This window comes from Chrysoperla carnea, chromosome X, assembly GCF_905475395.1.
Source record: "Chrysoperla carnea chromosome X, inChrCarn1.1, whole genome shotgun sequence".
NCBI classification, from domain to species: domain Eukaryota; kingdom Metazoa; phylum Arthropoda; class Insecta; order Neuroptera; family Chrysopidae; genus Chrysoperla; species Chrysoperla carnea.
In genome coordinates this window covers 21,125,935-21,153,113 of record NC_058342.1, presented here as the reverse complement: position 1 = coordinate 21,153,113, position 27,179 = coordinate 21,125,935, and the positions used below count along the sequence as shown (strand labels likewise).

The window sequence follows — 27,179 nt, the reverse complement described above, 5'->3', positions numbered from 1 at the left end:
GAATTATTCATCCGGGGATTTTATTAATTGTCCGGAGAACGGAAAAAAAGTTTAAATAAATGGAGTCTCCGGTCCACAACCGGAGAGGTGGCAACCCTAAGTAAAGATTGAAAAGTTGGATGGGTCAGATTATAATCTATCTAGAAATATTACAATAGGTCATTATTTCTCATATTGTTTCTAAACCCTACGAGCATATTTTCTACATATATATAAGCCAAATGTTTGACATGCTTATTAAAATACAAAATAGTATCGCATATTAATATGTAGTAAAAATTTTCATAGTGTTGACTATTTTATAAAAGAAATTGTATTTGAAAATTGACAATCATTAATAATCATCAATTGTAAGTCGTAACATCAAACTATATTAACATACACGTCATTCCTCTAGTCGTGAATATTTTTATTTTAATATTACGTCTATTTTGTAACTTCTTATCAAGAACATTGAATCACTTTAAGTCACAAGTTTTTATAATACACTCTTGATAGTAATAATTTATTGTTTATTTATCGAGATTTTTTCTTAAGTTTTATCTTAACTGTTGTTAACAGAAACAAAAATATTTAAAAAAAAAAAATGTTTTTTTAAAATTTAGTGAGTTGATTTAATTCAACAATTGATTGCATTTAATATTAATTTAAAAAAAAATAATTTAGGTACTCTTGTATATTGAAAAGTGTTAAGTTTCTTTGGATTCCAATACAAAAGAAAATCGAAAGATAAGAAAAATGGATAATGTAAATGAAAATCGAATACATAATGGGGTTGTTCAACCATTACTTACAGGTAATTAATTTTTTTTTTCTTAAATAATATTTTCACCACTTTCCCGCGCTTTGTATACAAATTTTTAAATTTCGATGTTTATTGACATGTGTGTCCATAATACAAATTCAATTATTTTTTTGGGTAAATAAATTGATTCCATTTGTTTGTAGGTAGTCTTTTACTCAAAGAATATGTGGTTAAAATTTCAGCTTAGGTATCCGTGCAAATTTTTAAGAAAAAAGTCATTAAAAATCGATATAAAATACATTGGCTCTTATGGAGGAATCTCAAAAAACGACATATTTTGGAAGTTTTTGATAATTTTCATTTGGAATGAATGAAAACAAATTTAAAAAAAACTTTTTAATAGAAAGTAAACATATTAGCAATGAATTAGAAAAGAAAACAACTAAGTGTCACCGTCCATATAAGGGATGTAAGAGCAGGGCAGATTAAGGGTTGAAATTATTTTTATCTTATTTTCAACTTTGATGATGAATTTTGTTATAACTACATGAATGTAGACGAAAAATAAGAATAAAATTTTTCGATATGTGTCTTGGTTTTCGAAATATCGAAAGCTAAATAATTAAACAAAATTTTCAATTTTCGATATTTTGAAAATTAAGCCAGATATCGAAAAATTTTATTCTTACTTTTCGTCTCATCGTCAAGTAATAATATAAATTTATCATTAAAATTGAAAATATCTATTTTTAAATTTGTGCCCCCACTACCATGCTCATACATCCTTAAGGTAGTACGAGCACCAAGACAATTTAGATTTAGGGTTGAAATTATTTGTACTTTATTTTCAACTTTGATGATGAATTTAGACGAAAAATAAGAATATAATTTTAAGATATTTGCCTTGGTTTTATAAATATCGAAAGATAAATAATTAAACAAAATTTTCAATATTCGATATTTTGCAAATTATTCCAGATATCGAAAAATTGTATTCTTACTTTTCGTCTAATATTGTCAAGTTACAACATAATTGACACATACATCCTTAATTAATCGGGCACAACGTATTTTGTTTTCCAATAATTTACTAAGGTTTTAACTTTAATTTACATTGTCTTTTTTTTTAATATTCGTCGACTAGTTTTGGAGAAATCTATGATAACATATCATCCATTTACCGTTTTCCCATAAGATCAATGTTAAATATGCCTACTTTTGAAGCCATGTATTAACTTAAATAATCGAGCAAACCTCCTTAAAATTTTCAGAATTGATTTAGACTTAGCCGAACTTCATATAAAAAAATCAAGCTTTTTATTTAAAATTGTCTTGGTGCTCGTACATCCTTAAGATAAAAATTTTTATACAAAAAACTCTGAAGAAGTCTTAAATATTGACGAAACGTTGTATTAATTTAATGAAAAAAAAATTTTTGAATAATGAATACTGACAGAAATTTATCAAAAATTTTTGAATTTTTAACTAAAAATCGTTAAATTTTTAACATCAATATACCATTAATATTAAAGTTTTGCTAAACAACATAATTTTCCCAGAATCGAGTTTTATCCGTTTAGTCTTTTTCCAAAGTTATTTATGATTGTTAAAAATTTCGGTGTATTTTCTTTATTGCGTTATCTCGCAAACGTAACGTCAGAATTGGTTTAATGTTTTTTGTATTACATATAAAAGATTGTTTTATTACCCTAACCACCTTAATATAAGTTATTTCCTCATTTGATACGTTTCGAGTTTTATTTTAGACTTCTTCAGGCTCTGAGTAATAATAATATATTGACTATGCAAGCTATATAACTAAGTATCTGAGGAAGGCTTGAATAAAAATCGAAACGTAGGAGAATGAGTTAATTTTCACCTGTTAAATTTTCCGTTAAAAAAAGATAATTTTCTCGTAATTCACTTTTCACAAAACGTTTAATGAAATTGTTTATTTCTAAGAATATAGTTGACATGTTTTGATGAAATTTAATTTTATTAAAAATTTTCTAATGTTTGTTTAAGATAAAATAGTTTTTTTGTATTTTTAATAAGATCAAATTTATTGATCCGTAACATGATAAAATATTATTTAAATTGATTAGGAAGAGTGATTAGAAATAATTCATAGTTATAAAATTGATAATAATTTGATTAGTTGCTATGAACATCGTTTTTATACCCTGCATATGTGTAATATATATCAAGGTGTACTAAGTTTAGTCCCAAGTTTGTAACGGTTAAAAATATTGATGCTACCAACAAAATTTTGGTATAGGTGTTCATAAAATCATCTAATTAGTCCATTTACGGTTGTCTGTCCGTCTGTCTGTGGACACGATAACTCAAAAACGATATGAGATATCCAGGTGAAATTTTTATATCGTGCTCAAGACGTAAAAAGACTAAGATCGTAAATGAGCCACATAGGTCAAGTGGGTCTTGGATTCTTAGGACTCATCTTTAAAACCGTCCAATTTTTACTTAACTTAAAAAAATTATTATAAGCAAAGTATTAAAATAATTCTTTTGACGCGATTTTGTTAAAGTAGTTCGGCTGTCACGTAACTTATTAAGTTGCCAACTAATTTATATTCGTTGAATTTAAATCTAAGTTATGAATAAAAATAATATTTGTATCACGTAAATGTTTTTTAATGCTTTAAAAATATCGTAAAAGATGAAATTTATACGTCAATTTGATTAGTTAAGTGATTGAGCTCGCCATGATTATAATGATCTTCCGATCAAGTAGGATCGCTGCCCCTCTCACCCAAGCCATGCCGCTACCGGTGACACTGGTGACAGCATAACCTACCTATTACGAATTTATTTTTTATTGATAAAAAAATAATATTTCAAAATATTATCCATTACAATTTCTTTGTAAAACTTAATTCATTCATGAAAAAAAAAAAACAAATGTCGTCACTTTAAAAGTTTCTCGAAAAAATGAATTTTCACCGTACTTACTTAAACAGCCAAATTACTTTATACATAAGAAGGGCTTTACGAAGCAAAAATATTTTACGACAGTTATTTAGTTGATTACCGAACGATTGACGCGAGTGCTGCCGAGTTGAAGAACAGCCTGTATATATTTTTGCCAAGTGCTGTGATAGTACAGATCCCGAAAATTCTATTTAAAAATTAAAAACGTACAACAATTACGTTGAAAAAGTGCTCATTTCAGAATTTAATGAAAATCCACAAATAAAAAATAACTAGTGGATCTCGCACAAATTAGATGTAATCTGCATTTCGGTCAAACTTTTTCAAATTTTGGCAAATGATAGTTTAAGTCATTCTAAAGAAAAGTTCCCATGGTCACAAGTCATAAAAATGACAGGATTTCATGTTATAGCTAAATTTAAGTTGGAAAATGTACTTATTGGTGTAATATATGACTATGAGTGTATAGGCAAATACATATACAGATGTGTATAACTATATGCATACGTGTGTTTTTTAATTTAAGTGTGTTGTTTTTTAATTATTTTTTTTTTTTGAAGAATATGTTACGAAATTCAAAGAAGAAGCAGTGTTAAATGTTCAATGGATCAATAATATGAAGTGTTAAGATCATTATTTTCAGTTACATATATACGTACATGATTTTTAATTAAATTACAATAATTTTTTTATACAAATGAGTACATTTTCCAACTTTAATTTAGCGATAACTTGAAATTCTGTCATTTTCATGACTTGTGATCGTGGGAACTTTTTTTCAGAATGATTTAAACTATCATTTCTCAAAATTTGAAAAAATTTGACCGAAATGTAGATTACATTTAATTTGTGCGAGTCTTTTACTCGGTCTAGTAACAATCAATATTTTATAATCGCTCAGTATTTTAATAAATATTGAAATCAAAATTAATAATTTAAAACAAAATAATCAAAAGTTGTTTGCTGTTGATAAAAATTAAAATGAGTATGCAAAAAAAAAAAAAAAAAAATCGAAATACCTTGAAAATCATGATTACTCAATGCAGATATGTATCAAATAACGATGGCCTATGGATATTGGATGAGTGGAAAAATCAATGATCATGCAGTATTCGATTTATTCTTTCGGAAGAATCCATTTCAGGGTGAATTCACAATATTCGCTGGTCTGGCTGAATGTATGAAATTTTTAAAAAATTTTCATTATAACGACAGTGGTAAGTTGTACTTCATTCCTAAATATTTTTCAATTTGTAATCTGAATATTTTTTTCGAATACAGTTAAACCTTGTTAAATAGAACTCTATGTTTTTTTGGAAGTCATCTGAAAATATCGTCATTCGTCATTTTTTGTCATATTTCCCCCGAAAATATAGACTTACGTACTGTATCGAAGGTCAATCTGGAGGGATGGTTACATTAAAAACTCGTTTATAATCCCAAGAACACAATTTATATGATTTTAGAGATGTCTAATATATATACACATATATTTTCCCCCGCGATGATTTGTTGATCCTGACGCCACCCTTTCTTTTCCCTTCCCCGAAAATATAGACTTATGTATTGTATAGAAAGCCAACCGGCCAAGGGTTGTTTGGTTTTGGAGGTTCGATATTCTCAGCGGCCCTTTTTCAAATGAGCTTCGATATGTGGGGTTAGTTAGTAGGTGGGTAGATGTTATAAAGTTGGGACTCATTTCAGCAACTTGAAGGGGATTCTCAGAGGAAAAACCGCTTTATCGACATTTTTATGGTCATGAACGTCTGTACAAAGTCTTCAAATTGAACTAAGAAATTCAAAGTGGGTATGTAGGTTAAGTTAATGTAATGATATGCCTCTTGGGGGCAGATTGTTGCTCGTCTCTTTCTTACAAAACAAGAGTTTTATAGCTATGTTTATACTAAAAAATGACGTCACTTTTAAAATATCTTCCTCTTTGTTTAATTAAGAGTTTTTAAACGTTCAACTTGAATTTTCTGTCCGCTTAGTGAGAATTCTTCTCTTGAAGTGATAAAAAATAATTTACTCATTCCCATTCTACTTAGCCAGGTTTGACTGTAATTTAAGATACACTTCTTATTGTCTTATTTTTAGATATTGAATATTTAAAACGAACATTAAGTAATAAAATCAATCCAGAATTTTTTGTATTTTTACGACAATTAACGGCAAAAGATGTGACCGTATATGCAATTGATGAAGGTTCTGTCGTCTTTCCACGTGTGCCTTTACTTAGGGTTGAAGGTCCATTAATTATAGTACAATTATTAGAAACAACTTTATTAAATTTAGTCAATTATGCTAGGTAAATTATTTACTATCTATTTATCTATACTCTGTTCATGAAGAGATCGATCTTAAAAATTAATTCAATCAGACCACTTTATTTTTTGGCCATATTCAAACACATTCACTTACACACTTTTTCCAAAATTGGTTTTACAATATCCAACGAACAAGGTTGACATGGGTCTCATAATGTCCAATGGCTATTTTTTACTATTAATAGATAATAGATAATTTTTTCTTGCATTAAATTACAGGAGTTAGTTTTTTTTTTTTAATAGATTCAATATCATGTACTGAATGTAAATACACAAAAGCCTTAAAAATTTGGCGCTCAAAAGTGCTGCTATTTTAAGAAAAACCGTTTCGGCGTATATTTTCGTAATCGTGCACTTTAGGCCAAAAATGGTTATAACCTTTATTGTAGATAATTAAATTTTCTATCTTGTTAATACCATGTATATATGAAATATATCAAGGTATATTAAGTTTAGCCCCAAGTTTGTAACGCTTAAAAATATTGATGCAACAAACAAAATTTTGGTATAAGTGTTCATAAAATCACCTAAAAAGTCCATTCCTGGTTGTGTCCGTATGTCTGTCCATCGTGATTACGATAACTTAGAATCGAAAAGAGATATCGAGCTGAAATTTTTATAGCGTGCTTAGGCCGTAAAAAGTGGGTTGAGATCGTAAATGGGCAACATAAGTCAAGCTCTTGGGTCCGTAGGACCCATTTAAACTTATTTAAATTTATGATTGTTTTAATTTAATTAGATTTATTGATTTGATTTATTTTATACATATAAGTAAGATCGTTCTCTCTGTGAACAGAGTATATTATAATCAGCAATTATTTATGTTGATCAATTATTTATAATTATTTATTTTGAAATTTAGTTTAGTTGCTACAAATGCAGCTCGTTATAGATTAGCCAGTGGCCAACATTTACGATTATTAGAATTTGGTTTAAGGAGAGCGCAAGGTCCTGATGGAGGTCTATCAGCATCTAAATATTCATATATAGGTAAGATTTCTTTTTTTATTTAATATTTTATTTGAAATTAGCCGTGATTTAACACCCAGGGGCTTTAAAAATTTATTTTTACTCTTTTATTTAATCATGACCTTCGTTTTGTTTATATAGGCAATATATTGAGTTCAGTAGTATTGTAAATTGCCTATACTATGATAAAAGTGATAGAGATTTATGATTTTACATGAGCTTTTCATCGATTTGTCTCAACTATTAATACATTAAGGTTATACGACTATTAAAATTGTTTGAAATCGCTGCACGACATTACTGTAGAATAGCGATTGACTTGGAAACCTGGAAATATCAGAACATTTTTAGCACAAACAAAACAATATCATAAAACTATTTTGAACCTTTAGTACAGGTAAAGTAAGATTAAATATGACAGTTTGGTGGAAACTTTGTTAATTAACTTTATCTTGGCACTAGAAATGAAGATCTGCCGAGTCCTACCAAAATTTAGTTGTCCCACGTCCTTCCAGGGGTATGAGCAGGGAGGAAATTTAATAAATGCCAAATTACAAAAAAAAAAAAAAAAAAAAAAAAACTATGCATCAAATAAAAAAACTTCGGGCTGATTTAATTGGGCACATTTTCGTTTTTATACACTGTAAATATAAAATATATCATAGTATATTGAGTTTAGTCCCAAGTTTGTAACTCTTAAAAATATTGATGCAAGGAACAAAATTTTGGTATAGGTATTTATAAAATCACTTAATTAGTCCATTTTCGATTGTCTGTACGTCTGCCTGTTAACACGATAACTCAAAAACGAAGAGTGTTATCAAGATGAAATTTTTACAGCGTGTTCAGGATATAAAAAGTGAGGTCGAGTACGTAAATGGGCAACATAGATCAATTGGGTCTTGGATTCGTAGGACCCATTTTGTAAACCGTTAGAGATTGAATAAAAGTTTAAATGTAAAAAATGTTCTTTATAAAAAAAAAAAAACAAACTTTTGTTTGAAACACTTTTTCGTAAACATCACTGCTTACCCGTGAGAGTGCAAAGTAGGCGTAAATTTTATAGTATGTATTATATGGAAATATCAGTTTTTTGAACGTATTTTCTAAATTTCTTTTGCACGTTCAATCAAATGAAAAAAAAAACCATCTTCCAAAATTTCGAATTTTCTAGAATTTTTTTCGTTCTTCTAGAATGTTTCACAAGACCATTAATTGAAGCTACCTGCAAATTTTCAACTCCCTATCTTTTATAGTTTTGGATAAAATGGACACCAAAATTTTGTCCTAGGTGCTCCCTTACGAGTAAACAGTAATAAAAACAGTAAACAGTAAAAAAATCTTGCGCGAACTTGCGCGTTTTCTTTTAAGACTAAGATAAGAATACAGATTAAAATAGCTTAGAAGTCAAAAGTCAAAAAAAGGAGCAAGCAGTTTTCTAGTGAAAATTTGTACTCTATAATTCCAAAATCACCTTAGGTGGAAACAAAAATAAGCATAGATAAGAAAAAAAATGGCTCAGAAGCAAAAAAATTTAAAAAAAATTGAAATAATTGGGTTTGAAGACGAATATAACTAAAAAAATTTTTATTTTTGCCAAATAAAAGGTACTTTTGAATCATTTCCGGAAATTTGTTATAAATACTTCACTGTGTATCGTTATATCCGATGTTGTTATAAACGACACATACATCTATGTGTTTATATAGAAATTCGGCCAAGATCTTCTCATTTACGTTGTTATAAACCTATTTTGATTGAAATACAGGCGGAGAGAGCCACCCTGTTTTATAAAAAAGAATTTTCATAATACAACAATTGACATGATTGTGTTATCTTTAATGATTCTAATTTTTAATAATATATTAAAGTATATTACATTAAAGCTCCCCTGCCACCTCACTTCATCCATTTATATAAAAATATATATGAAAGCTCAGATAATAAATAAATTGTGTTTAGATAGGGTGTTATTTGGTGTTAGATGGTACCAGACACCATTCATACAATAAATTGTTATTTCACTATACTGTATAGTTTACGATTTTATATTAATATATATAAAAAGAAAATCCCCCCGTAGCGTAAGAACTGCGTAAACGAATTGAATTTTGAATTAAGGATATTGAAAAATTTGGCAAAGTATCTTATATTCCATTGTGGATGTTACTTTTAAATTTATTCTCCGACTCGAGTTATCGTTGCACAGTGGAGTATTTATATCAAATTTCCGGACCAAATACAATGAAGGGATTTTTATGCACTAAATTTATTCAAAAGATTATTTAGATCAGGCATGGGCAAACGTGGCTTACAGAAGTCCTCCGGACTCTTTGTTTAAAATACGAGTAAGACAGTGACAACATAACCAGTGTCAACCTAAAATACGAGTAAGACAGACAGCAACATTTTTTTTCTACCTCATTACTATTAGAGAAACTGAGATAGATAGAAGAATCGTATAACCGCCTCGTTTCCTCATCCTTTTGTTTACACGTAAGGTGAATTTCAAATTATAAGTTACAAATTTTCACTGGAAAACTGCTTGCTGCTTTTTTTGACTTTTGACTTAAGCTATCTTAATCTCTATCCTTATCTTAGTCTTAAAAGAAAAGGCGCAAGTTAGTGCAAGATTTTTTCATAAACATGTTATACAATACTTTAACTTTGTTTTGTTACAAAAAATTTTACCGGGAAAAAAGGGGCACATTAACAAAAAGCTTTGAGCTTGATAAATTTAGTGAAAAATATACCTTTTTTAAGAGCAAATAAGAATCACAAATATTTAATTATATTAATAGAAACATTAACATTAAATACTAATAAATAAAGCACAAACCTTCGTCTTCAATAGAAAAAAAAATCCTTCCATAATTGCACTAGCAAACACAGTAAACGTAAATTGAATGACACGGTAAATCGAGAGTAACAGCAATAATAACATACATAGGTAAGAGCAGGTAAATTGAGGGTTACAAAACAGTCGGGGGGCGAGGTTAGGGTAACTCAAGTAACCTGTTTGTGATGGAGTGGTTATCTAACTACACCAAAGAACAACTTTCTATGCAAAACGAAAGAGTTGAATTTTCTGACTTTTGTCCGGAAATTTGGTATAAATACTGTGCGTTGTTAAATAAGAACATAGATGAAGACATTAATCAAAAAATCGTTTTTCTATATGGCCATGCCTTGGGCTGAAGGCGCCATCACTATCAATTCCACCACAAACCTCTTGATCTTTCCATTTTTGTCCAAAAAAAATTTGATTCGAAATCACAAATACGTTTATATTTGTTTAATAAATTTCATGCGCGCGCGTCCTTTTGTAGCCTCTCGTCTGTAGGCAAGTGCCTATTTTGCGATATGGATAATCCGCGTTTGCAGGCCTAAAATTACGTCAAATTTGTTGATAATTCTATTCTGCGAAAAAATTTCTATGTTGAAATTCGGTGCGGATGAGTGTCAAAACAATAGTTTGATTACCTTCTAAAAGAAAATTCACAAAAAAGTTTTTGTGTTATAGTTAGTTTTGAACTTGAACATAAGCACATACCAAACCCCCAAATGCTACCTACCCAGATACCAAGGGATAGGGTATCGATCGATTCACATTTCTTAACAAACATCATTTTGACTGCAATATGTTAAAAATTTATTTATTTATTTATCTAATATTAGTTTTGAAATAGTGTGCTTTGCTCTGTGTAATACACGGAGCTATCAGCCCATAAGCTTTACTTTTTTAATAACAATTTACATGATAATAAATACCTCAAGTGTTTCTGAACACGCTCACTTCATTATTTCTTTTGACGTAGTGTCGCAGAGAAGGAGAGGGGGTTTTAATGCATTGCGATGCTATGATTCTTCATTTGGTTCTTCCTGAGAAGGTCATGGCCTAGCCTAGAGTTTTTTTATTCAAGTTTAATGGTGACCAGTGGCGTAACTATACCATCTGGAGCTCGAAGCAAATTCTTTTGATTGGACCCTATCAGTAAAAATCGTCACGTTGTACTTCAATTTCATTTACAATGAAAGAACAATTTAATTTCAATAAAATATTTACTAAGAAAAATCTTTTCTTCGAGCTTTCTGTTCCGCAAAAGTGTCTATAACATCATCAAAGTTTAAAGATCGGGCTATAGAATTTTCAATAGACAGAATAGCCAAGTTAGATAAACTGTCTTGTCCTATAGAGTTTCTTTGATAAGTTTTTATTAATTTTAGTTTTGAAACTGATCATTCAGCACTAGCTGTAGTCACAGGAATTGTAACTAATAATAAATCAGCAAGATCTCTAATACACGAAGACTTTTCTATTTCGTCTCTGAAAGTGGACCGAAAACTGAGAATTTCCCTGGCAAATGATTCAGATATGTCTGGAAAATTCATAATTCGAAAATAGATAAAATTATATGAAGATAGAAAAAATTTCAACCACATGTACCATTTGAAAAATAAAAGTTATTTATGTTTTAAATCAAGCGTGAGCCAAATGCTCATAACGTGAGTGCTGGTGGATTAATGGATTTTAAGCAGATACTTAAAAAAATAAAAATTGTACTTTTCAAGTAAAATAAAATACTCAGATACTGCACCTGAGTATTTTATTTTGTCTATACCTGAGGCCGGAGGTCCTATGGCATTTGCCAGCCCTGCCACCCTATAATTACACCCGATGGTGACTGTTTAACGAACTGCATTCAAGTCAATCATCAAGAAACTTGCTTGCTTCCTTCAAGTTGATATTCTGTCAGTAAATTTACTTATTTTCTTTATGATTTGTCCTGAAAAGTCAATGGTTTCAACTTAAAGAACCACATTAAAGACAGTTTCCTGTAGGCATGATTATTCCACATCGTAATTTGTCACTCTAAATTCTATCCAATAATTAAATTTCGACTTTTTCCCGAATTTTCTGGATCAATTTTTGTATTACAATGGAATTTTCGTATTACAAGTGAGAAAACTTCATAACTGGAACCCATGCTGTGATTCCAACACTTTCGCACTAAATTACCTCTGTTAGTGGGACGAAGCAAACCTCTATATCTGGGATTCGTTTTTTCGATTTTATCGTTAAAGATACCCTTATCATTGAGACAGCGAGTGTGAATTTTATATGCATCGTTTTGTTTGTTTGTCTACTTGTTATTATTCTACCCGCCAATTCCACACTTAACTTATTTTGAGCCTCAAGTTTTAGTTTTGCTTTACTATTATACGGATGTTTATTTGAAAAATGCCGAAACGAACGCTTATCGTCCCACTCTGAGCGATGAGCAAGTTGAAAATTCGGATTCAGCGGATCAAAATACGTCGAAATACATTACTTGTTCAGTAGCACCGGTAAATGTAACGAAACCAACTCAGCGCCTTTACTATTAGAATATCTAAAATTTTTTGAATAATTCCGTAATAAATTGAAATGAGTAATTTTGATTTTTCAGGCGGTTTCGATGGCACTAGCAACGTATTAGCTGGTAAATTATTCAATATACCCGTTGGTGGAACACAAGCACATTCATATATCACATCATTTTCTGGTTTCACCGAATTACAAACAACAGAACTCGCTCACAAAACAACCGGTGTCACACATAATCTCCTCGAATTGTCATTAACGTGGCGTAACAAATTAATACCAATATTTCAAGTGGTTGGCACCGAAGTATCGGATGGTGAATTAGCCGCACTTATATCATTTGCCATCGCTTTCCCAGATGGTTTTATGGCCTTAGTGGACACATATGACGTAAAGAGGTATCATACAAGTATGCTTTGTGATAAACACGCGATAAATAATAACAAACAACCACCAATCACTCTTAATTCAAATACTACGTCCCCCACGTCAGTCGCGTCGTCATCGTCGTCGAATCATAAAGATACTGGGGAACATGAACAATATGAGCAACAGCATCATCGTGGAGTAAAACAATTGAAAACAACGACAAATAATGTAAATAGAAATAATAGAAATAGATCTACATCGATTTCATCGACTTGTTATAAATGTATAAATATACGTAGTGAGGATCATATTAATCGTCCTACTTATTTATCATCAGAGCCTTGTTGGAGGTATTGTATTCATATGAATGATTATTCACAATTATTATCTTTTATTATTATTATTATTCAAATTAGGTTACGGTTCGTACGGCGCCTTACAATTCCACAAAATACCATCAAAACTAACAGTAAAATTTTTCGTTATCTCACTTAGTTTTTGAGAGAATTTCAAAATTTTTTCACTCAAACATGGACTTGTTAAGAGGGTTACCACAAATAGGTCCCTAGCACCTAAACCAAGGAGTCCTCGATGCCCTCTTTGAAGAACAACCCGCCACCCGAAGGCAAGACATTTCGGGGTAAGAGATGCTATTTTAAGTAGATGATGCCATGGGATTCTGTTGAGATCAGACGCTACTTAGAAATGCCACATTTTCCATTATGGATCCAAGGTTTCAGACCATGTATGGAGGTTTATCGTCCTCCATACAGGTCTTGTCAAGAGTTCCCCACCCATTTCGACTGTGCCCTAGTGAGTTTCAGGCGAACACAGTCTAATGGCCTAGCTGTGGCTATACACAGTTTAACCTGTCGCATTCCGTGTAATCAAAATGGGCTTGTCGTAGCCCTTCTTTGATGCGGTAAATTAAAGAGAGGCTACTCCTGTGTTTTTAGTATTATATATTATTTAGGATTATACTTTTCTAGTCAGGACTACTTTCGATAGAAGATTTGCTTATAAGTAGCCCACACAAAATGCCCAAAATTTTTCTATTGGTATTTCTTTCAAGATATATGGGTTAAATGTTTGAGACATTAATTTTTCCGCGTTCCATTCACTTCTAAGGTAGAACAAATATGAATGGAGATTATGTTTTTCCATTTTTCCATATGGCATATGGCATGTGAGATCAATGTAGATAAATACGAGGCAAAACCGATCACTCGATTGAGGTACAGATCCAGCGAGCGTGGTTTAATGAGGCATAGTCGCCATAACCTTTCTGTGACACCCCTTTAGCGAAAATTCCAATTATCGATATAACATTGTCACAGGAAAGTTTTTGATTCGATACTGCGCGAAATTCTTGCTTCAAGAACCACAGAATTTGGATTTGGATTATGAATTCTTCAAACAGGAAATTGTTTGCTTGCTCGACTTGATCTTAACTTTGTCTTTCCCTTAACTGTATCACCTTTTACTTATCAACGTGTAAATTTTTGTTAAATAAAACTTAAACCCAAAAATGTTTATTTTCAAACAATATTTTGCAAAATAAGTCAGGAAATTGTTTCCCTATTCGATAAATCTTAACTTTGCCTTTTTCTTAACTTTACTACCTTTTACTTTAATATTTTGTAAAATAAGTGAGATCTCGAAAAAATTGTATTTTTATTTTGTTGAATTGTACAAGAGGTCATTGTGGGCGTTATACGAATCATAGAATTTCCATTATTTAATATTTGTTTTTTGAAATAAATTAAAATATATAATATACTTACAGAGTGGTCCAAGACAACCGTCTATCTATAGGACGTGATTAAAAAAAAAGTTAATCGTTGAGATTAATTAATACTCACCAAAATAGGGGAAAAAGTTTGTATATATGAATATAATATAAAAAATGATTTAAATTCTGTAAGTAATCTAAGAAATGAAGCCGAATAAAGACTAAAAGGTTATCCAAATTGCAAGTGTCAGATTTCGTACCTTCACTAACAACGTCTTTTGCTATCGGTTCTTAATAGTCCAAAGATTAATGCCTTGATCAGCTATATCTACCTATAGCAAATGTCTAAAAAGACTATAATTCCACAAATCCTTTTTAAATTCGGAGAAATCTTAAAATGAGTTTATTTTCTCCAATTAATTTAACAAATGAAGTCGAATAAAGACTAAAAGGTTATAAAGATTGTAAATGTTAGCTTTCGTACCTTCACTAACAACGTCTTTTGCTGTCGGTTGCTAATAGTCCAAAGATTAATGCCTTTATTAGCTATATCTACATCTAGCAAGTGTCTAAAAAGACTATAATTCCACAAAACCTTTTTTAATTCGGAGAAATTCTAGATTGAGTTTATTTTCTACCTTTTATTTTCTCCAAGAAATCTAAGAAAAGAAGTCGAATAAAGGCTATGAAAATTGTTAGTGTTAGCTTTCGTACCTTCACTAACAACGTCTTTTGCTGTAGGCTCTTAATAGTCCAAAGATTAATGCCTTTATCAGCTATATCTACATCTAGCAAGTGTCTAAAAAGACTATAATTCCACAAAACCTTTTTTAATTCGGAGAAATCCTAGATTGAGTTTATTTTCTATCTTTTATTTTCTCCAAGTGATCTAAGAAATGAAGTCGAATAAAGTCTAAAAGGCTATGAAGATTGCTAGTTTTAGCTTTCGTACCTTCACTAACAACGTCTTTTGCTGTCGGTTCCTAATAATCCAAAGATCAATGCCTTTATTAGCTATATCTACATCTAGGAAATGTTTAAAAAGACTATAATTCCACAAAAAGTCGTATCTTGATAAACGATTGTTTAGGACCACTCAATATATTATATATAAATATACAAAATGAATAATTTTTATATTCTTAAATCGCACTTCACAACATAATTAATATTAATAAATCAATATATTTGATAAATCAATTAAAAAAAAAAATCAATCTAATCACATTTTTTTAAAATTTTTTATTTTGTAATTTTGTACTAATTTGTACTACTTAAAATTTTTTATTTTTTTGTATTTTTTTAAAAACAACACATATTTTTATTAATATCAATAATAATATTCATCATAATCATTTAATAAAATTAATTAATCATTTCATTCATTGAATTAATATTGATATTAATGATCACTTAATTAATTTTCATAATATAATTTTTATATTATTTAATTATATTATTATTTATTAATAATTAAAACTCATTCATTAATATAATTCATTCAATCATTTAATCAATCAATTAATTAATTTATTAATCAATCAATCATTTAGGACGTTCAAATCATTTTATTAAAAATATATACACTAATGATTTTTATAATGTTTGAAACACATTTTAATTAATGTTTTAATAGATTAGTAGTTAGTAATTTATGAATTATTTTAGTAATTTAGTCAATTATATAAATAAATACAATCAAACTTGATTAAATCAAATATGAATAAAATAAGAAATCTGTTTTAACGGAGGACCGAGGCCGGGATTTATACTAATACGAGTTGAAGTAGTGGAAGTAGGGTTGGAAATTTTTCGAAAGCCTTCAGGACAGGTACGATAGGTCAACAAACAAATGCAAATACGATAGGTCAAACTAGGTCCCTTAGGTTACATGATTCTCCAAGTAGTGACTTATCTTTCCTAAGCCGTAACGCCCCTATTCACTGCAATGAACGCCTCTAGAGTACATCTTAGAAACTTTCATTTCGTTCCCCCTTTCCGTTTTTCTTTCAATTTTGTTAATACAGTATGCGAAAAATCGAACGACGAACGTGACAAATATAAGCGATAAAATCACGAAAGCTTCCACGAAAGTTCTAACTTCCCACAGGAATGGGTATGGTATTTTATACCGATGGATTTATGTTAGAGAGGAAGGTAGGTGGTGGGATTTGCTCTGAGAAATCTAGATTTACGACTATTATTCCGATTACCGGATCATTGTAGGGTGTATCAAGCGGAAGTGATGACACCGACTTAAACTCGCTCCAACTAACCTCAAAAATAGCACAGGACTACCGAACGGCCTTAAATAAATTGAAGGACAAATGAATGTATATGGATACCGGAAGACATTCCAGGTAATTGTTATCAGACGAGCTTTAATAGACTTCTGGTAGTTCCGTTTGCGAATCTTAGATGAAGGGAGGAACGCACTTGCGCTTCCACCAGACAGATATAGTAATTCTGAGTACAACCGTATAGTGCTTCAGGCACGATGAATGACTGCGCAAACTAGTTCATCACGATTATTGCAGGAGCTGTCACAGTGAGGGAGCAGGCAACGATGTTGCATCTTCTCTGTCACTATCACGTTCTTACCATGAAGAAGTGGGCTCACTTGAGCCAGACTTTCTTTGAAGACCTCTCTGCCCTGGCGTCTAATCTGTTTTGCACTGCACAAGGTTCATGGAGTAGTGTCCAGTCTGAGACCAACACTTTTTTTTGTCTCTGTGTCTCTTTCTTTTCTGTGACTCACCCCAGGTTTTTAGTGCATATTCAGAATTCTATGAAGTTTACCAAACCTCGAATGACTTTCTATCACTTACTATGGACTTCCATCAGGTAAAGTACTGTACGATTAATTAATTAAAGTTTTTTTTTGAGATTTGACTTAGTCAGGTTTGACTGTATTTTTGTTTGAGATCACTCTAAACATTGATTATAATTATTCACAGTGTTTGTACTCTGTAGTTAATTAATATGAATGCACTCAATTTTATTTAGTTTTTATTAAAATCATCTCAATATTAATAAAATATTGATTATCGTTTATTAAAATATTAAATATATTTTTTATTTATAATAATTAAATCTTTAGAGCGTATTCACTATATCACTTATTTATTTTATTTTATTAATTAATTTATTTTAATTTATTAATTATACAACACAAATGCTCTTAAATATATTTTGTTTATCCGAGAATATACATAATAAAAAACCACAGACTCTCAAAAATTCTAGCTCGTTAATGTTAACTGATATCTAGGGCTGTAGGGATTTTAGAGGTCAACTAGAGAAATGAATCATATATATTCAACCGTTGCGTCTAATACAACATTTGACAAAAAAACGAAGTATCTGACATTTAGTCTAATAAAATTCAATAGAATATCACCCTAATAAAGAAAAAATTAATGCATCTTTGAAGTTGTTTATTAGGTTGTAAACACTTTGTAAAAAAAGTCAACCTCTCAGGGGCGTACTCACCCCCCTTTTTTGGGAGTAGTTGAGGGTTTTAATCAGTTTTTTACAAATTACAATATACTATGCATCAATTAAAAGTTCTAGCTGAAGTATTTCTGGAAATTTTCTTTTCCGACTTTCTAGCTTCAAAATTGACCGAGACATGCCAATTTTAAAATGAAATTTTTTTTGCTCCTTCAATCAAATGAAAAAGTATCCATCTTGTAAACCGTTAAAGAGAAAACAAAAGTTTAAATATAAAAGTTATTTCTTATAAAAAAATAAACAACTTTTATTTGAAATATTTTTCCTAAACAACCCTTTTTTCCCGTGAGGGGATATCAGCTAACATCCACAAGGAGATATCAGCTAATTTCTTGTAACTGTACTATCAGTCTATTTTGTAATATACATCTGTGGGCAATACATTTTATGTTTGAATGTAAATTTTGTATTCTCTCTGATAAATATTGAAATTTTTATTTTATTTGTAAAAATAACAGGGTGTCCAGCGTCTGATACTAATTGGTGAAAAATTTGTTAGTTAAGAAATTAATTTGGAGAAAATTCAACAACTTTAGACAAGTTCTGATAGTTTGAGTTATAATTTTGAAGTATTTGCTGCGATTTTATTTTGATTATAGAACTGTTTTCAGTAAATTGACCTAATCGATAAATTTGACTGCTAAAAGCGAGGGAAAAGTTTTAAAATGAGGAAAAAACGATTTTCTTCCTTCTTAAAATAGGTAATTTTTGGAGCCGAGACATATACTGGAAAGAAATTTCTTTTTTAAAGGAATTATTGTAGTAGTGTGACCGTAATTATAACTTGAATGGCATACAATAACGTAACGGAAAGAAAACATGCCGTACCTACTGACAATGAATGTTCTTTCTTGTGATCACGAGCGCTTTTTCTAGTTAAAGCAGATCCATTCGCTTTTGCTATCAATTTGTGATAAAAAGTTTACTTAAATTATTTCGGATTTTCTTATATTTAAGAATTGGTTGAATAGCCTACGCTCGTTCGTCGTGCACACGGAAGTGATATATGTGGAAAAATGTCACTGTAGGACAAGGAGTAAAGGGTGCTTAAGGGGATTTTCTCATTTAGAATTTTAACTGCGAAAGAACCCTTACCTTAACAAGAAAAAAGGCAACTGTATGTCAATAAAAAAGCTAAAAATGAATAAAAGGAGATGAAGTCCGACACTATTAACTTGCGGTCTCCCTTTTCTCTCCTCAATTTTTCGGGTACGGAACCCTCAACTCACACTTGAAATGTAGCTAAAAACGCTATTAAATTACGTTTTTCTTTAGAGTATTCTTCAAACTGAACTGATTTAGAGGACCATCGCCAATTTATAGTTGACTTGAAACATAGCTTGAACTCGTACTTGAAACATAGCTAAGAACACTTCTCATCAAGTTACCTTTAAAACGAAATAAATCTAAATCGGCTCATTCGTTTAGGCGCTACGATGCCACAGACAGACAGACCACTTTTTTTGGTGCGCTCAAAATTGAAGTAATTTATTAATCTCGAGTTATCGGGACTCTTCTTAAACAAATCTTTCAAGTCCACATTATCGCTGGACACCTTGATTAATAGAACATGCGCACTACAATTGATATTATATTAGTTTTATTTATTTTTATTATTTATTAATAATTATTTTTATATGGATTTCAAAAGATTGTATCCAAAAAAAAATAATAAAATTACATTCCATATAAAAATCTTGACACACTTTATAAAAAAAAAATTTATCTGAATGTGTGTGCGAGTGCGAATATGAATATGAATTACTCAAAAAAAAAAAAAAAAAAAAAAAAATAGTTAAAACAAACATGGCACACTTTGCCCAGAAAAAAAAAGTATATAATACCACCAATATACAAAAGACACACACTAAAAAAATAGACATTTGCATTATAAGAAATTGTTTACAAAAAAAATTTATTTTATATTTTAAATTTAAATTAATTATAAAAAAAAAAAATTATAATTCAAATGAATATTGAATTTTTTGAATGTTGAATATAATGTCCCCCTCATATTGACAAGAGTGGTTGGTGGTAAGTTTTATTTTTTTATATTATTTATTTTAATTTCTTAATCTTGTATTTATTTTTTTATTTTTTCTTTTTACGCTTATTAGATTTAATTATTATTTTTTTTAATTATTATTTTTTTTTATTTTAAGAGTCACTTTTTCACTTTTTTATAAAAAAAAAAATCAATTGAAACTTGATTGATATTGACTTGTTTATTTTTTTTTTTTAATTATTATTAATTAATACAGTCAAAATCGGTTATAGCGATATCGTTAATCGGTGTTTGCGACCAATCTTCATTAGAATTTGTCGTGTATCACAACCCAAAATTTACTATTTTGAACATTATTCACTTAATAATTCCTAAGAAATAGGATTAGGAGAATAAATGAATTAATTTAAATAAATTGAATGTTTCGTCATTTATTTATGACTTCTTCAGCAACACATTATTATATGTATTAAACAATTGAATTATAATAATAAGTTGCTGAGGAAGTCATAAATAAATGAAGAAATGTTTAATTTATTTTAATTAATTCATTTATTCTCCTAGTCTTATTTCCAACGAATTAATTTGTATTAATCACTTAATTTTGTCTCATATTCACTCTATTTTGAACGTTTTAGGTGTTTCTCAGAGATATGTCTGAGAATTTCGTGAGAAAAGTAAAAAAAAAAATGGCTTTCGTAATATTTAGTATTATGATATTCCCTGTTCGTTATTTTGTAAAATTTTCGTTCTACTTTCTTTCAAAGCAGGTGGCAGTCATGCTGAGCGCCTGGGCCTATCAGTGTATCATGATTATTACAAGCTGCCACAGTGAGGTGGATGTCTCATGTCACTGTGACTGCCCAACTCTTGCCTCTAGGAAGTGGACTCACTTGAGCCAGCCTTTCTTTGACGATATCTCCGACCTGAAGTCAGTTGACGTCAAAGCCACTAGATGACTCAAAATAAAGTGAATACGACTCAAAATTAAATTATTAGGGATTCATATGGTGGCTTTTTTACTAAAATCATCCTTCTTCGAAGATAAATTAAAGCCCAATTATCACAAGGCAAGCTGGACCAAATAAGAATCGAATTGGGGAGCTTCTATCCGATTCTTTAGAGTTCAGGCTGGTGTTTTGAGGGTCTAGCTTTCATTTTTCTCACAGATATATTATACTTAGTGAAAGAACCACTATATGGCTCAAAATAAAGTGAATACGACTCAAAATTAAAGCCCGATTATGTATGAGCTTGTACCGGACTCTTTGAGTTCCAGCTTATCTTTTGAGGGTCGTGATTTCATTTTTCCTCACAGAATAATGATTTTTAGTGAAAAAACTATCAAAATAGTTCTTGGTGACTTTGTAGAGATAAAATGTACATTTCACTTGGCGTTAAAACCGGTTTTGACTCTATTGCTTTTTTTTTGTGTTAAATTATGTTGTTTATATTTTTTGATTTATTATTTAAATAATTTGTAGTATTTTTTTATATATTTAATGCTAATATTTTGGCTAATTAATATATATATATATACATATATATCTTTTTAATTAATATTAATATATCTGCTCATTTAATAATAATCATTGGGGTCTCATTTTAAATCATAAATTCATTCTATTAATCAATTCAATTCAATCATATTTATTTGATTTAATATAATTGTATATTAATTTATTTTTGAGTACATGCATGTATGTTGATTTTTCTTTAATCAGAATTTTATTAATTTTCTTCAAATGGTGTTTGAATTCAATAGTTTTGAATCACGAATTGATTCAATTCAATATAAGGAATTAATTCAATTTAAATTTATGACTTGATGATTTTAATTTATTTTAAAACGTAAACACTTTCGTCTTAATTAACAAGTCCTCATCAGAGATTTAACTCGCGAGATTCTCCTCATTTTTTTTATTACAATTTCCGATCTATTACGAATACGAATTTCTGAAGACGGGGACGTGAATTTATATGGGTTTTCTGGGTTTTTTATTTTTTTATTTATGTAATCAAGTTGGGACGTTGCTTTGTGGAGGTACTCATAATACTGTAGAGAACTCACGATACATAAATTTTCATTACCCTTTTGACTTTTCTTACGTCTCCTCACCAAGTTGCGTTTTATTTTGCGCTCGGTTTTAAATATCTACTCATACATCATATCTACTCAACTTTTATCTGTATCACTATATGCTCGTTTTGCGGTCTTTTTTGGTTCACCGGGGAAAGGTTAAAAGAGAAAAAGGATAATTTGTACGAAAAGCACGCTAAGTTAATTTACGAAGGCTAAAATGGCTCCGTCTAATTTTGAAATACTCTAGGGGCCTTGACATGGTTCATCCGTCACTGATCTTTCTGGGTACCTTAGTAACGTACCTTGTAAGACGCGTAACCACATACCAAGATTTATGATGTTGCATATATAAAAGGCATATACATTCGATAGAAACGCAATTACAATGTCATTACACTTTCGACTAGTGGAAATCGAATCTTCGGCGCCTTGCATACCGAGCAATTACGTTTCCCCCGTCTATCAAATAGTGGCATGGCCATGTATGGTACATCGAAATTCGAAGGTGGCTATATTTTCCTTATTTTAACATTTACGTAATTGATTTTAACAATAATAACATTCTTGACATGAAGAAATAGAATCTTCTTGGTAGGGGTTTAATCTATCCACGATTTCTGGTGCTACTGGTTGGGTTCGCTTTCTCAATCTTTTCAGGTAAAAATTTTAAACTATTCGGGGCCAGAACTTTGTAACGAAATGAAATTGAATAATTTAATTCTCTGACGAAGACCTGTGGATTACATCGAAAGTGCATAGTTTGGTTTCAAAACAACGCAATACACATATAAATAATTCAATAAAATGAATCAATTCCTGAATCAGTTCTATTTATTCCAACGTTACAGTAAAATTCCTTCAATAAATACAATCAAATTATTTTTTTCAATATGTATTAATTTTTGTTTATTTATTTATTTTTTATAAATATTATGTTGTCTATCCTTCTTATCTTCTATCTCTATTTATTTTATATCATACAAAAACGAGTAATAATTTACGTTTTAATTTATTGAAAACACAGGGAGAGTCAGGGAGAACTAACTAAACTTCAAAAACTAAAATTAAATGTGATTATTCAACTTTTTTTTATGCTCGCCATTATTAAGGATGTCTTAGAATATGTTCGATTCGATGTTGATTCGAAATTGATTTCATGTACAATTATTGAGAAATAGATATGGCTTTTTTTTATAGTTTCACCTCTGTTTTCAAAAATGATTTTTCGCCTTTGAATTGAAAACTATTAAGAACTTAAATGCTAAGAAGTATGATTTCGTGTGCGAACATTCTAGTGGGACATTCTGTACATGATATGTTGAAAATTACGGTTAATTTTTTTTTTTTTTTCATTTTGCGCCTTACCGACAAAACAGCTACAATTAATTGAAATTGACCCTCTTCAGATTATAATGGTGTCTTGTAATTAAAAGACTTCCCCGAAAATAAATGAAAGGAAAGGCATTTTGAGTGCATTAAATTTGCCTGGAATGTCTTTTTCTATTTATTTTGTAAGGGATAATTTGATTTAAAGACAAAAATATGAGCTAAATCCCTTGCTAGATTAAATTTTCTAAAAGATAAGCTTAATTTCTCGTCTTCATGAACTGTCTCACGCGAAAAATTTGATTTGGTGCGTTCTTCCCGATTCACTCCTTAATAAAATTAAAGGGGCTAAAATATTTTTCTAATATTCGAATATAATTTTCTTTTTTAGGAGTGGTTTACTAAATTTTTGTGCAGTAGCATTAGCATTAAATGAACTTGGTTACCGAGCACTAGGAATACGTATCGATAGTGGTGATTTAGCTTACTTATCAAATATAGCACGACAACACTTCCAATTAATCGGGGAACAATTCGATTGCGAATGGTTCTCTAAATTAACTATAATGGCCTCAAACGATATCAACGAAGATACGATTCTAAGCCTCAACGAACAAGGTCATCAAATCGATTGTTTTGGTATTGGTACACATTTAGTGACGTGTCAACGGCAACCAGCTTTGGGATGTGTTTACAAAATGGTTGAAATTAATGGACAACCTCGTATTAAACTTAGTCATGATGTGGATAAAGTCACTATGCCTGGACGTAAAGATGCATATCGATTATACAGTGCGAGTGGGCATGCGCTAATTGATTTGTTACAACGATCGATTGAAGCACCCCCAGAAGTGGGAGTGCGTGTATTATGTCGACATCCATTTGAGGAATCTAAACGGGCGTATGTGATACCTGCTAAAGTACAACGGCTGCATAAGGTTTATTGGGCGAATGGTCAGATTCAACAACCGGTATCGACGCTGTCTGAAATACGGGATCGTGTCACGATGTCGTTGAAAACATTACGCACAGATATTAAACGAAATTTGAATCCGACACCGTTTAAGGTAACAATCAAATGTATTTCCATGATTTTTAGAGCCCTCCTTCGCGTAAAATTTTTGATATCACAAAGAACTTGAGATAAAATGTTTTAATCCGAAACCTGGATCTCATCTATTATTGAATCATCCATTAGGTTTATTCGAACCCAATTTTGGGTCAAATTTTAAAATGTAAAGGTTGTACGTTCAAATGAACTAGATTTTCGTCAAATTTATCTAAGAACATGATTTTTATTAAAATCGGGAACAGAAAGTAATATTTAATTTTTTCGCAATCTATCAACCGTCGTTTCGAATAATTTGAATCAAGTTTTGGATCAAATCCAAAAGTGTAAAGGTTTTGGGTCAAAATTATCTTTTTGGGGTCAAGAAATAATTTTTTGTGGCCAATTTTGTGTCTTATAGGGTTGAGTTAGTACGGGTCTGCGAGTTTTTTGCCCCTTGCGTCCTCCCTTAGATCCATGAGTTGGCCATGCCTTCAATGGGGTCGAGTAAGTACGTTTCTGCATGTTTTTCGGTCCTTGTGTCCACCCTGATTTCCACGAGTTGGCCATACCTTTAATGGGGTCGAGTTAGCACGGAGCTAGTTTAAAATAAAAGCTGCTCCAATTTACCTGAATATTAAACAAATTATTTCTTTATTTACTGGAGAATCGATTTTGATATCGGAAGTTCGGAGAAACTACGATTTCTGAAGTCTCCTTATTAAATATGGGGAGGCAAAATCTCTAGTTATACCATGTATATGAAATATATCAAGGTATGCTAAGTTTAGTCCCAAGTTTGTAACGCTTAAAATATAGATGCTATGAACAAAATTTTGGTACAGGTGTTCATAAAATCACCTAATTAGTCTATTTCTGGTTGTCTGTCTGTCTGTCGTCTGTCCGTCTGTTAATCACGATAACTCAAAAACGAAAAGAGATATCAAGCCGATAGGTCCCATCTTGTAAACCGTTAGAGATAGAACAAAAGTTTAAATTTAAAAAATGTTCCTTATAAAAAAATAAACAACTTTTGTTTGAAATATTTCTTCGTAAACATCACTGTATACCCGTAAGGGCGTAAATTATATAGTATGTATTATACGGGAATATCAGTTATACATATGTAACATGTATGTATGTGTAATGTGACACAGTAATCAACACTGTCTATACATGGTATTTCAACAATTAACTCAGCCAATTGTTTGTTTTCACTTGTTTACTTTTAAATTTACTAAAAGTGATCTGTTTTTATTTTAGGTTGCTGTTAGTGATTGTCAGTACAATTTCCTTCACGATTTATGGTTAGAAAATGCACCGATTGGAGAATTATCATGAGTTGATTATCCATCAAATCTTTGTTTATATGTTTATATTTCAACAAAATAAAATTATGAAAAAAAAGAAGAATATAATAAATAATTTGTAAAAAAAAAAAAATAAATGAATCAAAATACAAGACACACATACATATAATAAATGGCAAATGCACAATAAAAACTCAAAAAACTAACTCAAAAATATAGTTATCATAGTCACCAAAAGTATATCAAACACTAAATCACTCCCCCTAAAATTATAGGGTATTCCAATTTTAGATGTTATTTTTGAATATGTTGCCAATTTGATGTTTTGTTCTATAGTACAATGAAATTAAAATCTAAAAGGAAAAAATTAATGCATCTTTGAAGTTGTTTGTTTGGTTTTACCGCTTATCCCCAATTTTTGGGGGGTAGCTACAAAAAAACTATGCATGATAAAAAAAATTCCAGCTGAAGTATTTCTGCATATTTTCGTTTTTCTATCGACTTTCTAGCTTCAAAATTAACCGAGATATGCCAATTTTAAAATGGAATTGCTTTTTGCTCATTCAATCAAATGAAAAAGTATCCATCTTGTAAATCGTTAGAGATAATACAAAAATTTAAATATAAAAGTTATTCCTTATAAAAAAATTAACAACTTTTATTTGAATCATTCTTTACCCGTGAGGGCGCAACTTAGAATAAAACTTTGGTGTCCATTTTCTCCAGAACTATAAAAAAAAAGTATGTTGATTTTTTTCAGGTTAACTTCAACTAGTGGTTTTGTGAAACATTCCAAAAAAACAAAAAAAAAATCCTGAAAATACTTGCAAAAATTTCAAGTATTTTGGAGACGCCCTCACGGGTAAAAAGGAATGTTTAGATAAAATATTTCAAACAAAAGTTGTTTATTTTTTTATAAGAAATAACTTTTATATTTTTTTGCTTTTTTAGAATGTTTCATAAAACCACTAGTTGACTTTAACATGAAAAAAATCCACATATTTTTTATATAGTTTTGGAGAAAATGGACACAAAGTACGCAACGACTTTGTAAGTGATTGAAAACACTTTCAATTGTGTAAACATCTCTTACCCTCTCGTTCGAGAGAAAGAAAGCTTCGTCCTGTTGCGCAGTACAAAGTACGCAACGACCGATGATTAGACTCCGCCCAGATTGGCGTCGTAAATTCAACCGCGGGCGCCTATAGTACGGTATAGGAGTTTCACGTTCTATACCGTACTATATGGGTTCGTACCGTTGTTATATGGGTTCGTGATAATAATACATGACATTCTTGTACAAAACATCAAAATGGCGGCACATTTAAAACTAACATCAAAAATAGAACACCTTTTTTATATACGAAATGTTTTGAAAGAACACGTACAAACAAATTTAGTATTTATAAATGATTTAGAATAATAATATCATTCA

At 30.3% G+C, this 27,179-nt stretch overlaps 1 protein-coding gene across 2 annotated transcripts; it reads left to right on the top strand.

Moving 5' to 3' along the window:
* Nucleotides 1-254: 254 nt before the first annotated feature.
* LOC123302204 (nicotinate phosphoribosyltransferase) lies at nt 255-25,881 on the top strand. 2 transcript variants are annotated; one of them, XM_044885042.1, is made up of 8 exons: nt 255-350; nt 667-796; nt 4,744-4,914; nt 5,795-6,005; nt 6,887-7,014; nt 12,444-13,077; nt 23,778-24,453; nt 25,698-25,881. In XM_044885042.1, exons 2-8 carry the CDS (start codon nt 739-741, stop codon nt 25,773-25,775), a joined length of 1,956 nt encoding a protein of 651 aa, XP_044740977.1. In that variant the 5' UTR covers nt 255-350; nt 667-738; the 3' UTR covers nt 25,776-25,881. The 2 variants fall into 2 exon arrangements, with proteins under 2 accessions (XP_044740977.1, XP_044740978.1); XM_044885043.1 differs by lacking the exon at nt 255-350 and having other exon boundaries at nt 12,444-12,756.
* Nucleotides 25,882-27,179: the final 1,298 nt, after the last annotated feature.

Coding starts and splice junctions, on each gene's coding strand:
- LOC123302204 (XM_044885042.1), top strand. CDS start 739: ATGGATAATGTAAATGAAAATCGAATACATAATGGGGTTGTTCAACCA. Junction 7,015..12,443: donor ATCTAAATATTCATATATAG/GTAAGATTTCTT, acceptor TTGATTTTTCAG/GCGGTTTCGATGGCACTAGC. Junction 13,078..23,777: donor TCATCAGAGCCTTGTTGGAG/GTATTGTATTCA, acceptor TTTCTTTTTTAG/GAGTGGTTTACTAAATTTTT.